The sequence below is a fragment of the Equus przewalskii genome, chromosome 18, assembly GCF_037783145.1.
Source record: "Equus przewalskii isolate Varuska chromosome 18, EquPr2, whole genome shotgun sequence".
Lineage (NCBI taxonomy): Eukaryota > Metazoa > Chordata > Mammalia > Perissodactyla > Equidae > Equus > Equus przewalskii.
Genome location: NC_091848.1, coordinates 49,728,676 through 49,741,947, shown reverse-complemented (window position 1 = coordinate 49,741,947; position 13,272 = coordinate 49,728,676). Strand labels below are relative to the sequence as shown.

The 13,272-nt window shown below is 36.6% G+C and overlaps 1 protein-coding gene across 1 annotated transcript in view; it reads right to left on the bottom strand.

The window, feature by feature from the left end:
• The window catches only part of MORC1 (MORC family CW-type zinc finger 1), a 168,081-nt gene that overhangs the window by 42,178 nt on the left and 112,631 nt on the right, over positions 1–13,272 (bottom strand). Inside the window, exons 18-19 of the mRNA XM_070582769.1 lie at positions 1,543–1,608; positions 242–487 (exon numbers count right to left, since the gene is read on the bottom strand). Of these exons, the coding sequence (XP_070438870.1) occupies positions 242–487; positions 1,543–1,608 (312 nt within the window). The remainder of the gene's footprint in view (positions 1–241; positions 488–1,542; positions 1,609–13,272) is intronic.

Sequence of the window (13,272 nt, the reverse complement as noted above, 5' to 3'; positions counted from 1 at the left end):
CTGAGCTTCCCACACACTGTGACGTGCTGATATTAGCAGTCTGACTTTTCCTCCAAAAGAGAGAATAGAGAAGAAAAAATAGAAACTGGGACCTTGTCCAGGAAACTCAGATGACAATGTGTAGGCTATAATTAGAGTACTTGAAAAATGTGAAAATGAAGCCAAACATTTACCAAATGCTATGTCTCGAATAAGGGAGTTACTATACATTTTGTGAATAAGAAAAGAAAAAAAAAAACACCTGGGATCTGTCAGCTAGTTTGACACTTTCCGGCAGGGCTGTTGGACATCTCTGCTGTTGAGGGTTTGCCTTCTTCTGTGTGGACTTCTTCAGCCTTCTAGTCTCTGAGATGTACTCTATATCAGAGGCCGTCCCTTCTGCGCTTCTTTTCCAGCCTCCACGGCTCACCGAAAGCTCCAAGGATGTAAGAGACTCATGCTTCAAGTTATCACTCGAAGGCCTGATTTTCTGAGTTTTCGTATTTTCCTTAAACAAGAAAGAACATGTTTTTATTTTTTGGTAGCCAGTTTTATTTATAATTAACTACCATTCCCCTGAAAACCTTATGACATTAGGTGATATTTATTACTAATGAGAACTTTAAAAAGCAGAAGCTTAGAAAACAGATGTTAGCAAATGCATACCACTATAAAGGCTCGTTTACAATTTGATTCGGCATAGCCGGGTTCAGTCAAGAAATCTTGTTTTGAAGATGCAGAAGACCCCAAATTGAGAACACAGTGTGCTTCCTGACTTCCTCCGAAGAGAGACTTACTTGCCTTTGGCTCCCTGGTGTATAGATATCAGTAACCTATTTACCTAAAGGTTAACTGGGGTTTACCAATCCCATCATCTGGCTGTTAAGAAATGTGAATAACTAAAACTGTAGAGTTTTCCATATTGGTATAACTGAAAAGCTCTACACATTCAAAAATTTCCCTGAAAACTTTAAATTTCAGATATTAACAGATATTTGAGGAATATAATGTAACGACATTTTATGAACAAGAAACAATGTAGGAATTACATATACAACGTATTTCCAGGCAAATATATATCCACAGACTGAATCAACTTTTTCTCTCTCTCTCCCTTTCTCTCTCTCTCTCCACACACACACACACACACACACACACACACACACACACGGATGTATATAGGATTAAATACATACACATACATCTATACACATATATATACACACACATACATATATACACATATATATATATACACATACATATATACACACACAGAAAATATTGGAAAGAAATACATTAAAATATTTAAAATGACCATCATCTTTAGGCAGTTAAGACAATGAGTGATTTAAATTTTCTTATTTGTATTTTATTTTCTGGGTTTTCCCTAAAAAACATGTATCACTTTAATAAGAAAAAAAATGATGGCAGTTAAAAAAAATTTATTAGTGCTTCACTTCCTGAACCTCATAAAGCATGGTGACATTGGGCCCTTGCTGGGTCTTATCCTTCATACGGAAAGCATGACCCGAATGGTTCAATCCCACTTCAACTACTCACCATAGATGCCGAAGTTTGGCAGGTGGTAGTGAACTCAGTGATCCTACTTGTCGGCATAAACTGAAGCTTTCATGGAAAAAAATCATTAGACAAATGTAAGTAAAAATAACTTCCAACTGACATATTACAATATTTCAATATTCTTCCTTTCTAAAAGAAGTTTCAAGATTGCACACCCTCACTGATAATTATTTAAGGAATTTCGGTTTAGATACACTGCAACAATGCTCTGATTAGCGGGGACTGGACAGTACAAGAGAATCTAACTGTTTGTTGAAGGATTACAGATCGACTGTCCTATGAGTAATTACAGGGTGCCACTGTGTCAAGTGATGTCCCCACAGCCCTTGTCCCCCATCTCTGGAGACCTTTGTTCTCACTTGCAGGTCCCAGCATCTGGAATGAATCCTGACCCTCATCAACAGCTCTGCCTAGTTCAGAGCCCTGGGCCTGAGCCTCAAGGGACTTTTGAGGGAAGACTGGCCTTAACCGTGTCCCTAATAACTGGATGCTGCTTTATCCCCATCATCTAGCTGCTGTCTTGCACTCAGAGGCATAGCTAGAGAGAGAGGGAGCATCTCTTCTCCCTGAAAAAGCATCAGCTTTTAAGCTAATATTTTGATGTGATAACTATTACACTAAAATGAGGAGATGCTAATGAAATACACGGAGAGAAGATAAAGAGTAATGCAGGGCCTGCAGCCTGGGCCCAGATTCACTCCCCCATGGATGAGACCCTGGTTAGGGGTCTGCTTGCCCCTCCTTTTTGGTGCACCCGTTATCTTTGGCTGTGCCACCACGACATCATCATGGTGTCCATCTGTGTCCAGATTCTCTAGGACAGAAAATTCACCCTGGGCTTGTAAGTGCTCTACCCTCCAAACTGGAATCCTCACTCTGACTGAGGGTTGGATCTGCACTCCGCTGAAAAAATTTCCGGTGTGGGTGGCCTGCATAGATTTTGAAATGGTGTCTTTTCCTCTGTCCTGAGATCCAAATGCCTCCAGTGCATCTTATAAACTGCAGGTACCTTCCAGGCAACCCTTCCAAAATTGAATTCACTATTTCGCCTGTGTACCTGCACCCACCCCCTACCAGTACTTCCTAGCGCCTTCCCTCTTTTGACCAGTGACATCGCCGAGCAAGGTTCTCTCTGGCTCATCATCACTCTCAGTCCCCTCCACCTGATCCCTAATCAACTTCGTGGGCTCTTCCACTTAGATTTCTTTTAAATTCAGAACTCTGCTTTAGCCTCAAGTCACCACACTTTTTAAAGGTCGCTATCATTTCTTGACTGAATTGTTTTCTATAATCTCATTTTCCTGCTTCTAGTTCAGAGACTTCTCTCCACCTATGTCACAACCACATTCTACACAGTATTATTCCCTTCATTACAATAAGGAAGAGAAAGATAAATACCTATGATTTCACTCATATGTCGAAGATAAACACACGGATAAGGAGAATAAATTCGTGGTTACCAGAGGGGAAGGGGTCGGGGGAGGGCAACAGGGGTAAAAGGGCACATATGTACAGTGACGGATGAAAACTAGACTATTGGTGGTGAACACGATGCAGTCTATACAGAAACTGATAAATAATAACGTACACCTGAAATGACACAATATTATAAGCCAACATGACCTCAATAAAATAATTTTTAAAATAATAAAATAAAATAAGGAGAAGGAAAGGGCGGGGGAGGCATTCTCAAAATTGGATATATGTTAGAATCAACTGCTAAGCCTTTAAAAAGACCACTGATGTCCTTACACCCTAAAATTCCAATGTAACTGCATGGGGTGGAGCTTGGCATCAGTATTTTTTAAAGCTCTCGAAGAGATTCTAACGTGCAGTCAGGATTGAGAACCACTAGCCTAGAAGATAGAGTCTCATTTCTGCACCACCCAGCCCAGGGACTGGCACATCGCAGACATTCAATTCATTTATCAAATGGAACCAAACAGCACCTAGCATGACATACAAGCAGCCTGCACATCCTTGGACCTAAACTTGCTAAATTCCTCTTCTGGGCCACTTTCCATCCCTCTCACAGCCCCTGCTGCCCTCACAGACCCCATGTCCAACCACATTTGCTAATCCCCAGGTTCACTTTCGTGTCCCCATGCCTTTGTAGAACCCATTTTCTTTGCCTGCAATGGTCTTTCCAACTTCTCCATTTGTCAAATTTCACTCATCCTTCAAGTCTCGGCTCAAATATGATCCACTCTGAGTGCCTCTCCCAATTCCTCAAGGGAGAATTGATTGCTTTATCTTCTATGGCCTCACGGCATTATTTCTCTTTAGATGCTATATAGGTAATATATTCACATGGAACAACATGCATCTTAGAAAGTATATTTTTAAGAAGTGTCCTTACTACTCCATTCTCCATTTGTCCAGCTTATACTCCACAAACAAGTAACCTCTGATGTTACTTTTTGTTTATCTTCCCAGAGATTTGTTTATACATAGTATACAAGCATATATAAAAACATTTTCCCCACTTTTTTTGAGATAGGGAAAATGGTAGTATATTATACATACAGTCTGCATCTTGCTTTTTCACTTAAGGATATATCCTAGAGATCCTTCTCTATTAGCACTTAAAAAGCTTCTTCATTCCCTTTTACAGCTGCATTGTATGTAATTTATTGTACAAAAATTTATTTAACCAGACTTGTTGACAGACATCTAGGTCTCAATATTTCACTATGCAAAATATTTTGTGATGACTTGTAAAATAGGTAATTTTGTAAATACGTAATTTCATATTTGTGTGAGTACATCTATATAATCAATTTCTAAAAGTGAAATTTCTGGGTCAAAATGTATAACACATTTGTAATTTTGATAAACGCTGTTAAACTATCTCCACCAGGCTTTGTGGTGGGCCAGCATATAGTCATTCTCATGAATATGCCAAAAGCACTTGATAAGAAATATATTCTCTATTTTGAGAGTACCGAGTTTGATTTGTATCAATTATATATAAATTATTATTATTATTGATTATTGATTGTTTAGGAATTTGTAGGCCGAGAGCAAATTAAAGTTTTCTATTACTTGAGTGATTGTCTCTTTTCCCATGTATCATTTTTAGGTTTTGCTTTATGGAACTCAACACTACATTAGCTGATGTGACAGATTTGTAATTGATACACCTTCATTGTGAACTGAAGACTTTAGCCTAATTCAATGCCTTTCCTTGCAGTGTTTAATGTTTTTTCCCTTGAATTCCAATTTGGCTGATATTAGGCGGGACACCTATTTTACTTTTGTATATTTGTTTGAAATAACATTTTCAATCTTTCTGAATTAACATTTTAGATGTGTCTTGTGTAGAGCACAGGCTTGACTTTGCTTTGTGATACAGCCTGAAGTTCCTTATCCGTTATTAAGGCATTTAAGTTGGGCCATTTATGTTTATTGATACCATGTACGTGTTTGGTATTAGTTGACATTTTGTTTTTATAATTTCTCTTCAGTTTTTAATGATACAGTCAATTTTCTTCTCTTTGTTTTATGTGCGTACTACTTCTGATACTGTTTTGTTTTGTTTTGTTTTTGGTGAGAAAGACTGGCTCTGAGCTGACATCTGTGCCAATCTTCCTCTATTTTGTATGTGGGATGTCACCACAGCATGGCTTGAGAAGTGGTGTGTAAGTCCATGCCCGGAATTCGAACCTGCGAACCCCAGGCCACTGAAGCAGAGCATGTGAACTTAACCACTATACCACCTATTACGTATTTTTTTCCTAGTGATTACTATTATAATGATAACTTTATATAATACTCTTATTCTTAGTTCTTTCTATCCTCAGACAATATCTATAAGTTTCCTACGCTGAATGGTGACAAAATTTATTTTCTCTTCCCTCTTTTCTTTCACTGCCTGATATTTATCGATATTCTCTTTCTCAGTGTTTACACTAGTACCAAAAAGCATGTTTAAATTGCTTAAACGATACTTCTTGATCTCCTACTACAAATGAGGCAAGCAAATTACCTTTCACCTTCTTTCATTCTTGACCTCTTTTTTTTTGTTAGTTGAATTATTTCTACATTTCCAGAGCATTTATATTCAGTTTGGTACCTAATGTCACATACATTTTAGTCTTAGTTCTATAGTTAAATACAGCCAATGCTTATTTCCAGTTCTTTGCTGTAGAATTTTCAGATATCCCTTGCCGGTTGAAGTTTGATCTCCAGTTGTTTCTTCAAAAAAGGATCATGAGAACAATATTTCCTGAGTTTTTTGCTATTTTCAAAACTCTTTAAGTTTTACATTTGAAGAATGGTATGGTGAATGTAAAATTCTTGGTTTACATATTCTTTCCTTGAGGATCTCATGTTCTTACTTCATTATTCCCTGGAGCTGAGTTTTTGTAGAGAATTTGAAGCCAATCTGAATTTTTTTGTCCCTATAAATGATTTGATCTTTATGCCTATTCTTTTTCTCTACAGTTGAATAATTTTACTGGGATATGTCTTACTGCTGACTATTCTGGGACAGTTTTCCCTTCCATGCTGCATACTGTTTCAAATACGTAGCTTCAAGTTCTATTTTTTTGTGAAAAGTTTTCCTGATTTATATCTTTAAAAATGTGTTTTTTGGGGGGCTGGTCCCGTGGCCAAGTGGTTAAGTTCGTGCGCTCCGCTGCAGGCGGCCCAGTGTTTTGTTGGTTCGAATCCTGGGCACGGACATGGCACTGCTCATCAAACCACGCTGAGGCAGCATCCCACATGCCACAACGAGAAGGACCCAAAACGAAGAATATACAACTATGTACCGGGGGCCTTTGGGGAGAAAAAGGGAAAAATAAAATCTTTAAAAAAAAATGTGTTTTTACTTATCCTTAGTTTTTCTTTGGGTATTCCAATAATGCAAATATTGAATCTCCTTTTTCTACTTCTACTATCATTTTCTTCGTAATTATAAGCAATTCCTTCCTAATTCTATTTGTTTTAATTGCTTTTCCACTTTTATCCTCTATAGCAGGGGAGAGCAAACTTTTTCTGGAAAGGGTTAGATAGTAAATATTTTAGACTTTGCAGCTGACATACAGTTGCTGTTGCATGTGGTTTTTTGTCGACCATCCAAAAAAGTAAACATCACTTTTAGCTCAGGGGCCATACATGAATAGGTGGTGGGCTGAATTTGGCTCATCGGTAATAGCTTGCTGACCCCTGCTCTATATCCCCACTATGTTTACCAGAGTGATAATCTGCCCTTGTGCTCTTTCCAATTGTACAGTTTCATTTATTTATTCTATTTCGTTCTTGAGTTCTACCAAATAATGTTTCATTTTCATCATTTCCTGCTGTTTCAACATCTCTTCCTGAATTCTTTGTATTTCTTTTTTGAGACGTTTCTTCATAAAAATTACTTTTTTTCACTGTTTTAAAAAATTTCTGTGTAAATGTGTATGTATAATTTCCTTCTGATGTGACGTTTTTCTTTTTCTTTTTTAAAATTTAAAGCTTTATTGAGATATAAGTGACATACAATTCACTGTACATAATTCATGTGTACAATTTGATAAAATCTGGCATATGTAAAACCCATGAATCTATCATAATAATCAAGATAATGAACACACTGATCATCTTCAAAAGTTTCCTCATGCTCCTTTGCAATTCCTCCCTAACCCTTCCGAACCCCACTCCACCCCTGAGAAACCACTGATCTGCTTTCTCTCACTTTTTTGCATTTTCTAGAATTTTATATTAAGTAGAATCATACAGTATACAACTTTTTTGTCTACTTTCTTTCAGTAGAAAGAATTTTGAGATTAATCCCTGTTGCTATGTGGATCAATAGTTCACTTCTTTTTATTGCTAAGTAGTATTCCACTGAAATGGACATACCAGAATTTGTCCTTTCACCCATTGATGGTCATCTGGGTAGCTTCCAGTTTTTGGCTATTACAAATAAAACTACTAAGAGCATACAAGTTTTCATGTAGACATATGCTTACAATCGTGTTTATTTGCTATCTGTCTATCTCTTTTAGTGAAGTATCTGTTCAAATATTTTGCTTATTTTTATATTGTGTTGTTTGTCTTCTTATTATTGAGTTTTTAAAGTTCTTTATATATTTTAGATACAAGTCTAATGTCAGATATTGCTTTGCAATATTTTCTCACAGTCTGTGGCTTGACTTTTCAATTTCTTAATTGTGTCCTTTGAAGAGCAAAAGTTTTTTAAATTTTGATGAAGTCCAACTTGCTAAATTTTGTTTTATAGTTCATGCTTTTTGTATCATATTTAAGAAATCTTTGCCGAACCCTAGGTGGTCACCGAAATTTCTTCTTATATTTTCTTCTAGAAGACTTATAGTTTTAGCTGTTACTATTAGGCCTATGATCCATTTCAAGATAATTTTTGTATATGGTTTGTGGTAACAGTCAAGGTTTAAGAAGGGAATAAGGGTATCCAAGTGTTTTGGTATCGGTTGTTGAAAAGACTATTCTTTCTCCCATTGAAATACGTTGATCCCTTTGTTGAAAAACAACTGACCATATATGTGTGGTCTATTTCTGGACTCTATTCTGTTCCATTGCTCTATTTGTCTCTTTTTACACCAATACCACACCATCTTGATTATTGTAGGTTTATAATAAGTATTGAAATTAGGTAGTGTCAGTCCTACAACTGCTCTTTTTCTAATTTATTTCGAGTGTTCTAAATCCTTTGTATTCCATATGAATTTTAGAATAAGTTTTTAAATTTATAGCAAAAAAGCTTGCTTGAATTTTGACCGAGGTTGGGTTAAATCTATAGACGTATTGGAGAGAAGTGACATCTTAACAATGTTGAGTCTTCAAACTCATGAACATAAGTTATCTCTCGATTTATTTCTTTTATTTAATTTTTTTAGCAGTGTTCTGTAGTTTTCAGTATAGGTCTTGCAAACCTTTTGTCAAATTTATCCCTAAGTATTTCATATATTTTAACGCTATTACAAATGGTATTGTTTTTTAATTTCAACTTCCAATTGTTTGCTGATAGTATGTAGAAACAGTTTGTTTTTATATACTTAATTTATATCCTGCAACGTTGCTATAAACTCATTTCGCTAGTTTTAGTAACTTCTATATAGATTCCATCAGATTTTCTACATAGACCATCACATCTGAAAAGAAAAATTTTACCTCTTCCTTTGCAATCTGAACGCCTTTTATTCATATCTCTCTCTGGCAGTGTCTAGAACCTCCCGTAAAATGCTGAATTGGAGTGGTGAGAGCAAATCTCCTTGTCTAATTCCTAATCTTAGGGGAAGTCTTTCACTAATAAGTACAATTTTAGCAGTAAGTTTTTTGTAGATGCCCTTTATCACACTGAGGGAGTTCCCATCTGTTCCTCAGTTGCTGACAGTTTTTATCAGAAATTGATGCAGTTGCTTCTTTTTTTAACCAGATTTTTTCCCCTTTTTCTTATAGTGTCTTACTTATACCGTGTCTTATTCATATTTTACTACAATGTTTTTCTTTTTTTTGCATGATATCTTATCTAGCTGCTACACTAGCTCACTTCTTAAACATCTCATTTTGAGAGTTAGGCTTTCCAGGCCTAGCTCTTTGCCAGAGGAAGGGTAGATGGAGGATAAGATTCCAGGCAGGTTTTTCTTTTTTTCTACAAGCAAAACCTCTTTTCTTCTCATCTTTACAAAAAACACTGCTTCTGCAAAGACAGCTTTTTTGGGTACTTTCATGTGCATTCCACATCTTCTACTTCTGTGAACCCAGGCAGGTCCAGTATGGTTCCTGTTGCCTCCCGGCTACTGCAGACAATGGCTCAGCCTCTCCATCTCCAGATGTACCCTTCTTCAGTAAGCGTACTCGTATTAATTCTTTAGATGTGCTATTGCTCCTTCTTTCAGTTCCTTTCTCTTCCTCCTGTGGAGTTCCCGCACTATCTTGACAGGTCTGAGCAGCCCTGAGCGATATTTTGGCATATGTCTCCTAGCGTGACTGAAATTTGAGTTTACATTTTTGTTTTCTCTTTTTCTTATTGATCTTAGACGGCTTCCAGAAACAGAATGGGAAGATGCTAAGTCTACATAGCCATATTTACACCAGAAGTCTCCTACAACACTTTCACCTACCTTCATCATGGCATGTATCACACTGTCTTAGTTATCACTATGAAGTGTTAACATATGCGTCTATCTCAATAGATTGTGAACTTACAAGCTCATTTTTCATCTGTAGTACCTAGCACAATGTTTAGCACTTTATGGGTACTCAATAAACTGTCGATGACTGACAGGAGAAACAGATGCTCCCAGAGCCTACTGCTCATCTCCTCCACAGTTGAAACAATTCCATGGGTCTATTCTGCATCCATAACGTGACTACTTCTCCACTACCTGTCAGATATTATCACATCTTGAGACGCTTTATATAAAATGCCCGGGTATACTCTCTTCCAGTGACTGCATCACTCTGGGATGAGTCTTGTCCCTGACATAAATGGATTGAGCCTAGCCTAGTAACGATATATGATATAGTTAAATCATTTGGGTTTGCATCATTTTTGGTGCTAAAGATAATTAATTTTTGCTATATAGTTTTATTGTAATGAGTTTTGAACTGAACTACTAACCACATCACTAGAGCTGTGGGAGTAAATAAAAATTTTCATAAATTCTATATACGTTCCTCTTTGATTAATCCCAGAGTTGGGTTTCTACAAAAGAACTTCGGGCATTATAGAAAAACACAGCAAAATGTCTACACTACATTTTAAATAGAAAAACATCAATAATGATGGTCAAATAAAACAGAAGCCAATACCAGACGCTGAAATGACCTCCAGTAATAAGGCCTCCACATGAAGGCAAAATTCACTCATCCAGTCAGCACGCAGCAGTGAATGGGATAGAAGCATTCGAAGACAGCTACATGAACACTTGTCGCCCTTAATTCTACAACCAGGAAGTTTTCCTACAGTCAGTGAATAGTTTCACTATATTTACATAAAGGTACACCAAATCCTTAAGAATACTGGGTCCCATTCTCCTACCCATCTGAGTCCTGTTCATCTTTTTCCTTAATTTCATCACATACTTTCCTTCATCTTGTAACTCCAGGGTTTGCTCACGTTAAGTCAATTTACGCCGGTCTTTCCATCTCTTAAAAATTATCCAGCTCTGAAACCCTTTTACTTCCTTATGATTTACAGTTCTTCTAATTCTCACAGGATTGTTATCAATGCTCTACATAGCCACTGAAACTTTTATTCCCTCAGTTCCTCTCTTTCCTCTCAATTTATCATACCCCTAGTCACTGTCAGTGGACGTCTATTCTTTAGAGAAAACAAAATTAGGTTATTAGGTGTGTGTGAACACCCTGAACTTCTCTGCCAAAACCTCAGAGGAAAAAACGTCCCTCCTCTTACCCTAACTTAAACTCTCTACCTGGGTCTTAGTAATCCTTCCTTCTTGTCTTTGCCAGAATCTTTCTACATCAATTAGGCCTCACCTCTACTGTGAAGTTTCTTCAAGTTCACTGGCTCCTTTCTCTTAGTCCAGAAATGTTGTCAAGTCTCTCTCAACCACAAATTTACCTCAACTTTACCTAACTCTCTACCTACAACCCTATCTTTCTCTGCCCCTTTAGAACAATATTTCCTAAAGTAGCTTATTACTCATGGTTCTCACTTCTTTACTTTTCATTGACTCCTCAACCCACCTGGCTTCCTCTCTGAAACTTATCTTGCTGATGTGAGCAATGGCCTTAAGTTATAAAAACCAATGGATCAAGACAATCAAAAGACAAGCCACAGAGAGGGAAAAATATTTGCAAAAGAAACATCTGATAAAGGACTGTTATCCAAAACATACAAAGAACTCTGAAAACTCAACAATAAGAAAACAAACAATCTGATTAAAAAATAGGCCAAAGACCTTAACAGAAACCTCACCAAAGAAGATATACAGATGGCAAATAAGCATATTAAAATATGCTCCACATCATATGTCATAGGGAAATGTACATGAAACAAAAATAAGATACCACTACACTTCTACTAGAATGGCCAAAATCCAGGACACTGACAACACCGAATGCCAGCAAGGATATGGAGCAACAGGCACTCTCATTCATTGCTGGTGGGAATGCAAAATGGTACAGCCATTTTGGAAGACAGTTTGGTAGTTTCTTCCGAAGCTAAACATACTCTCATTATATGATCCAGCAATACCATTCCTTGGTATTTACTCAAAAGAGTTGAAAATGTATGTCCACACAAAAACCTGCACATGAATGCTTACATCAGCTTTATTCATAATTGCCTGGACTTGAAAGTAACCAAAACATCCTTTAGTAGGTGAATGGATAAACTGTGGTACATCCAGACAATGGAATATTATTCAGCAATAGAAATAAATGAGCTATCAAGCTATGAAAAGGCATGGGAGAACCTTAAATGCATACTACTAAGTGAAAGAAGCTAATCTAAAAGTCTATATACTGTATGACTGCAGCTATGTGACTTTCTGGAAAAGGTGAAACTATGGAAACAGTGAAAAGAGCACTGGTGGCCAGAGGTTGAGAGGGGAGGTGTGAAGAGATAGCACACACAGGAAGGCTTTTCAGGGCAGTGAAAATACTCTGTATGATACCATAATGATGGATATATGTCATTAAACATTTGTCCAAATCCATAGAAGGTACACCACCAAGAGTGAACCTTAAGGTCAATCATGGACTTTGGATGATTACAATGTGTCAATATTGGTTCATCAGTTGTTGCTACTCTAACCGGGGATGTTGACAATGGGGAAAGATATGCATGTGTGGGGGTGGGGGGTATATGAGAAATCTCTGCGTCTTCCTCTCATTGTTGTAAACTTAAAACTACTTGAAAAAAAAAAGTCTTTAAAAAAACAACAAAAAACCATAGACTTAGTGCAATGTCCAGATCATAATAAATGCAGAGGTAATACTGGCATACTTAATAATCCATCAGAATTGAAGGGAAAAGACCAAAGCAAAACACTAAAATATAAGATTAGAAGAGAGTTTTTCTAAAGCATTAAGACAAAAATCAGGATATTTCAGTTTTATCTGTTGAAACATCTGCAGAAACAGAGATACACACATAATTAGTGAGCTAAAATGAACTGGTACATGTTAGGTGTACTAAATGAAGTTGCCCTTAGTGAAAAATGCTACTAGTTCCTCCAAAGTTTCCCCTCTTAAATTAATTAGATATTTCTACCAATAGATACATTTCTACTAATAGATAGATGGAAATTTTCTGCATTAGTTATGGAGTTGGCCTGCAATATTTAAAATATATTTAAAAAAATCATTTATATGCTTTTTTATTTGAGGAAACATGTTTACATCTTTGCACTTTCTGTAAAACAGAAATGTATATAACACGGTCAATCTGCTTCAAATTCTGTCTCAGTTATTTAATGAACAGTTGTTTACTAACAATAGCATCTTTTTTTATCACCAGCATCATATTTTCAGATTTCAAAGAATCATCATCACCCCAGAAAGCTTGCTAATATCAGTATTTATTTTTATATGACACTGATAAACTCTCTCAGCAAGACTGTTACATTTCTTTACATGTTTGGAAAATCCTGAAAATTGCACACTGAATTGGCAAGAGCTGCATGAGATGAAGTATTTCTGGCAGCAGAAAATTCTGAGGGATCATTAACTCAGAAATAAAGGAAAGAATGTTTGTGATACTTAAGAACCACC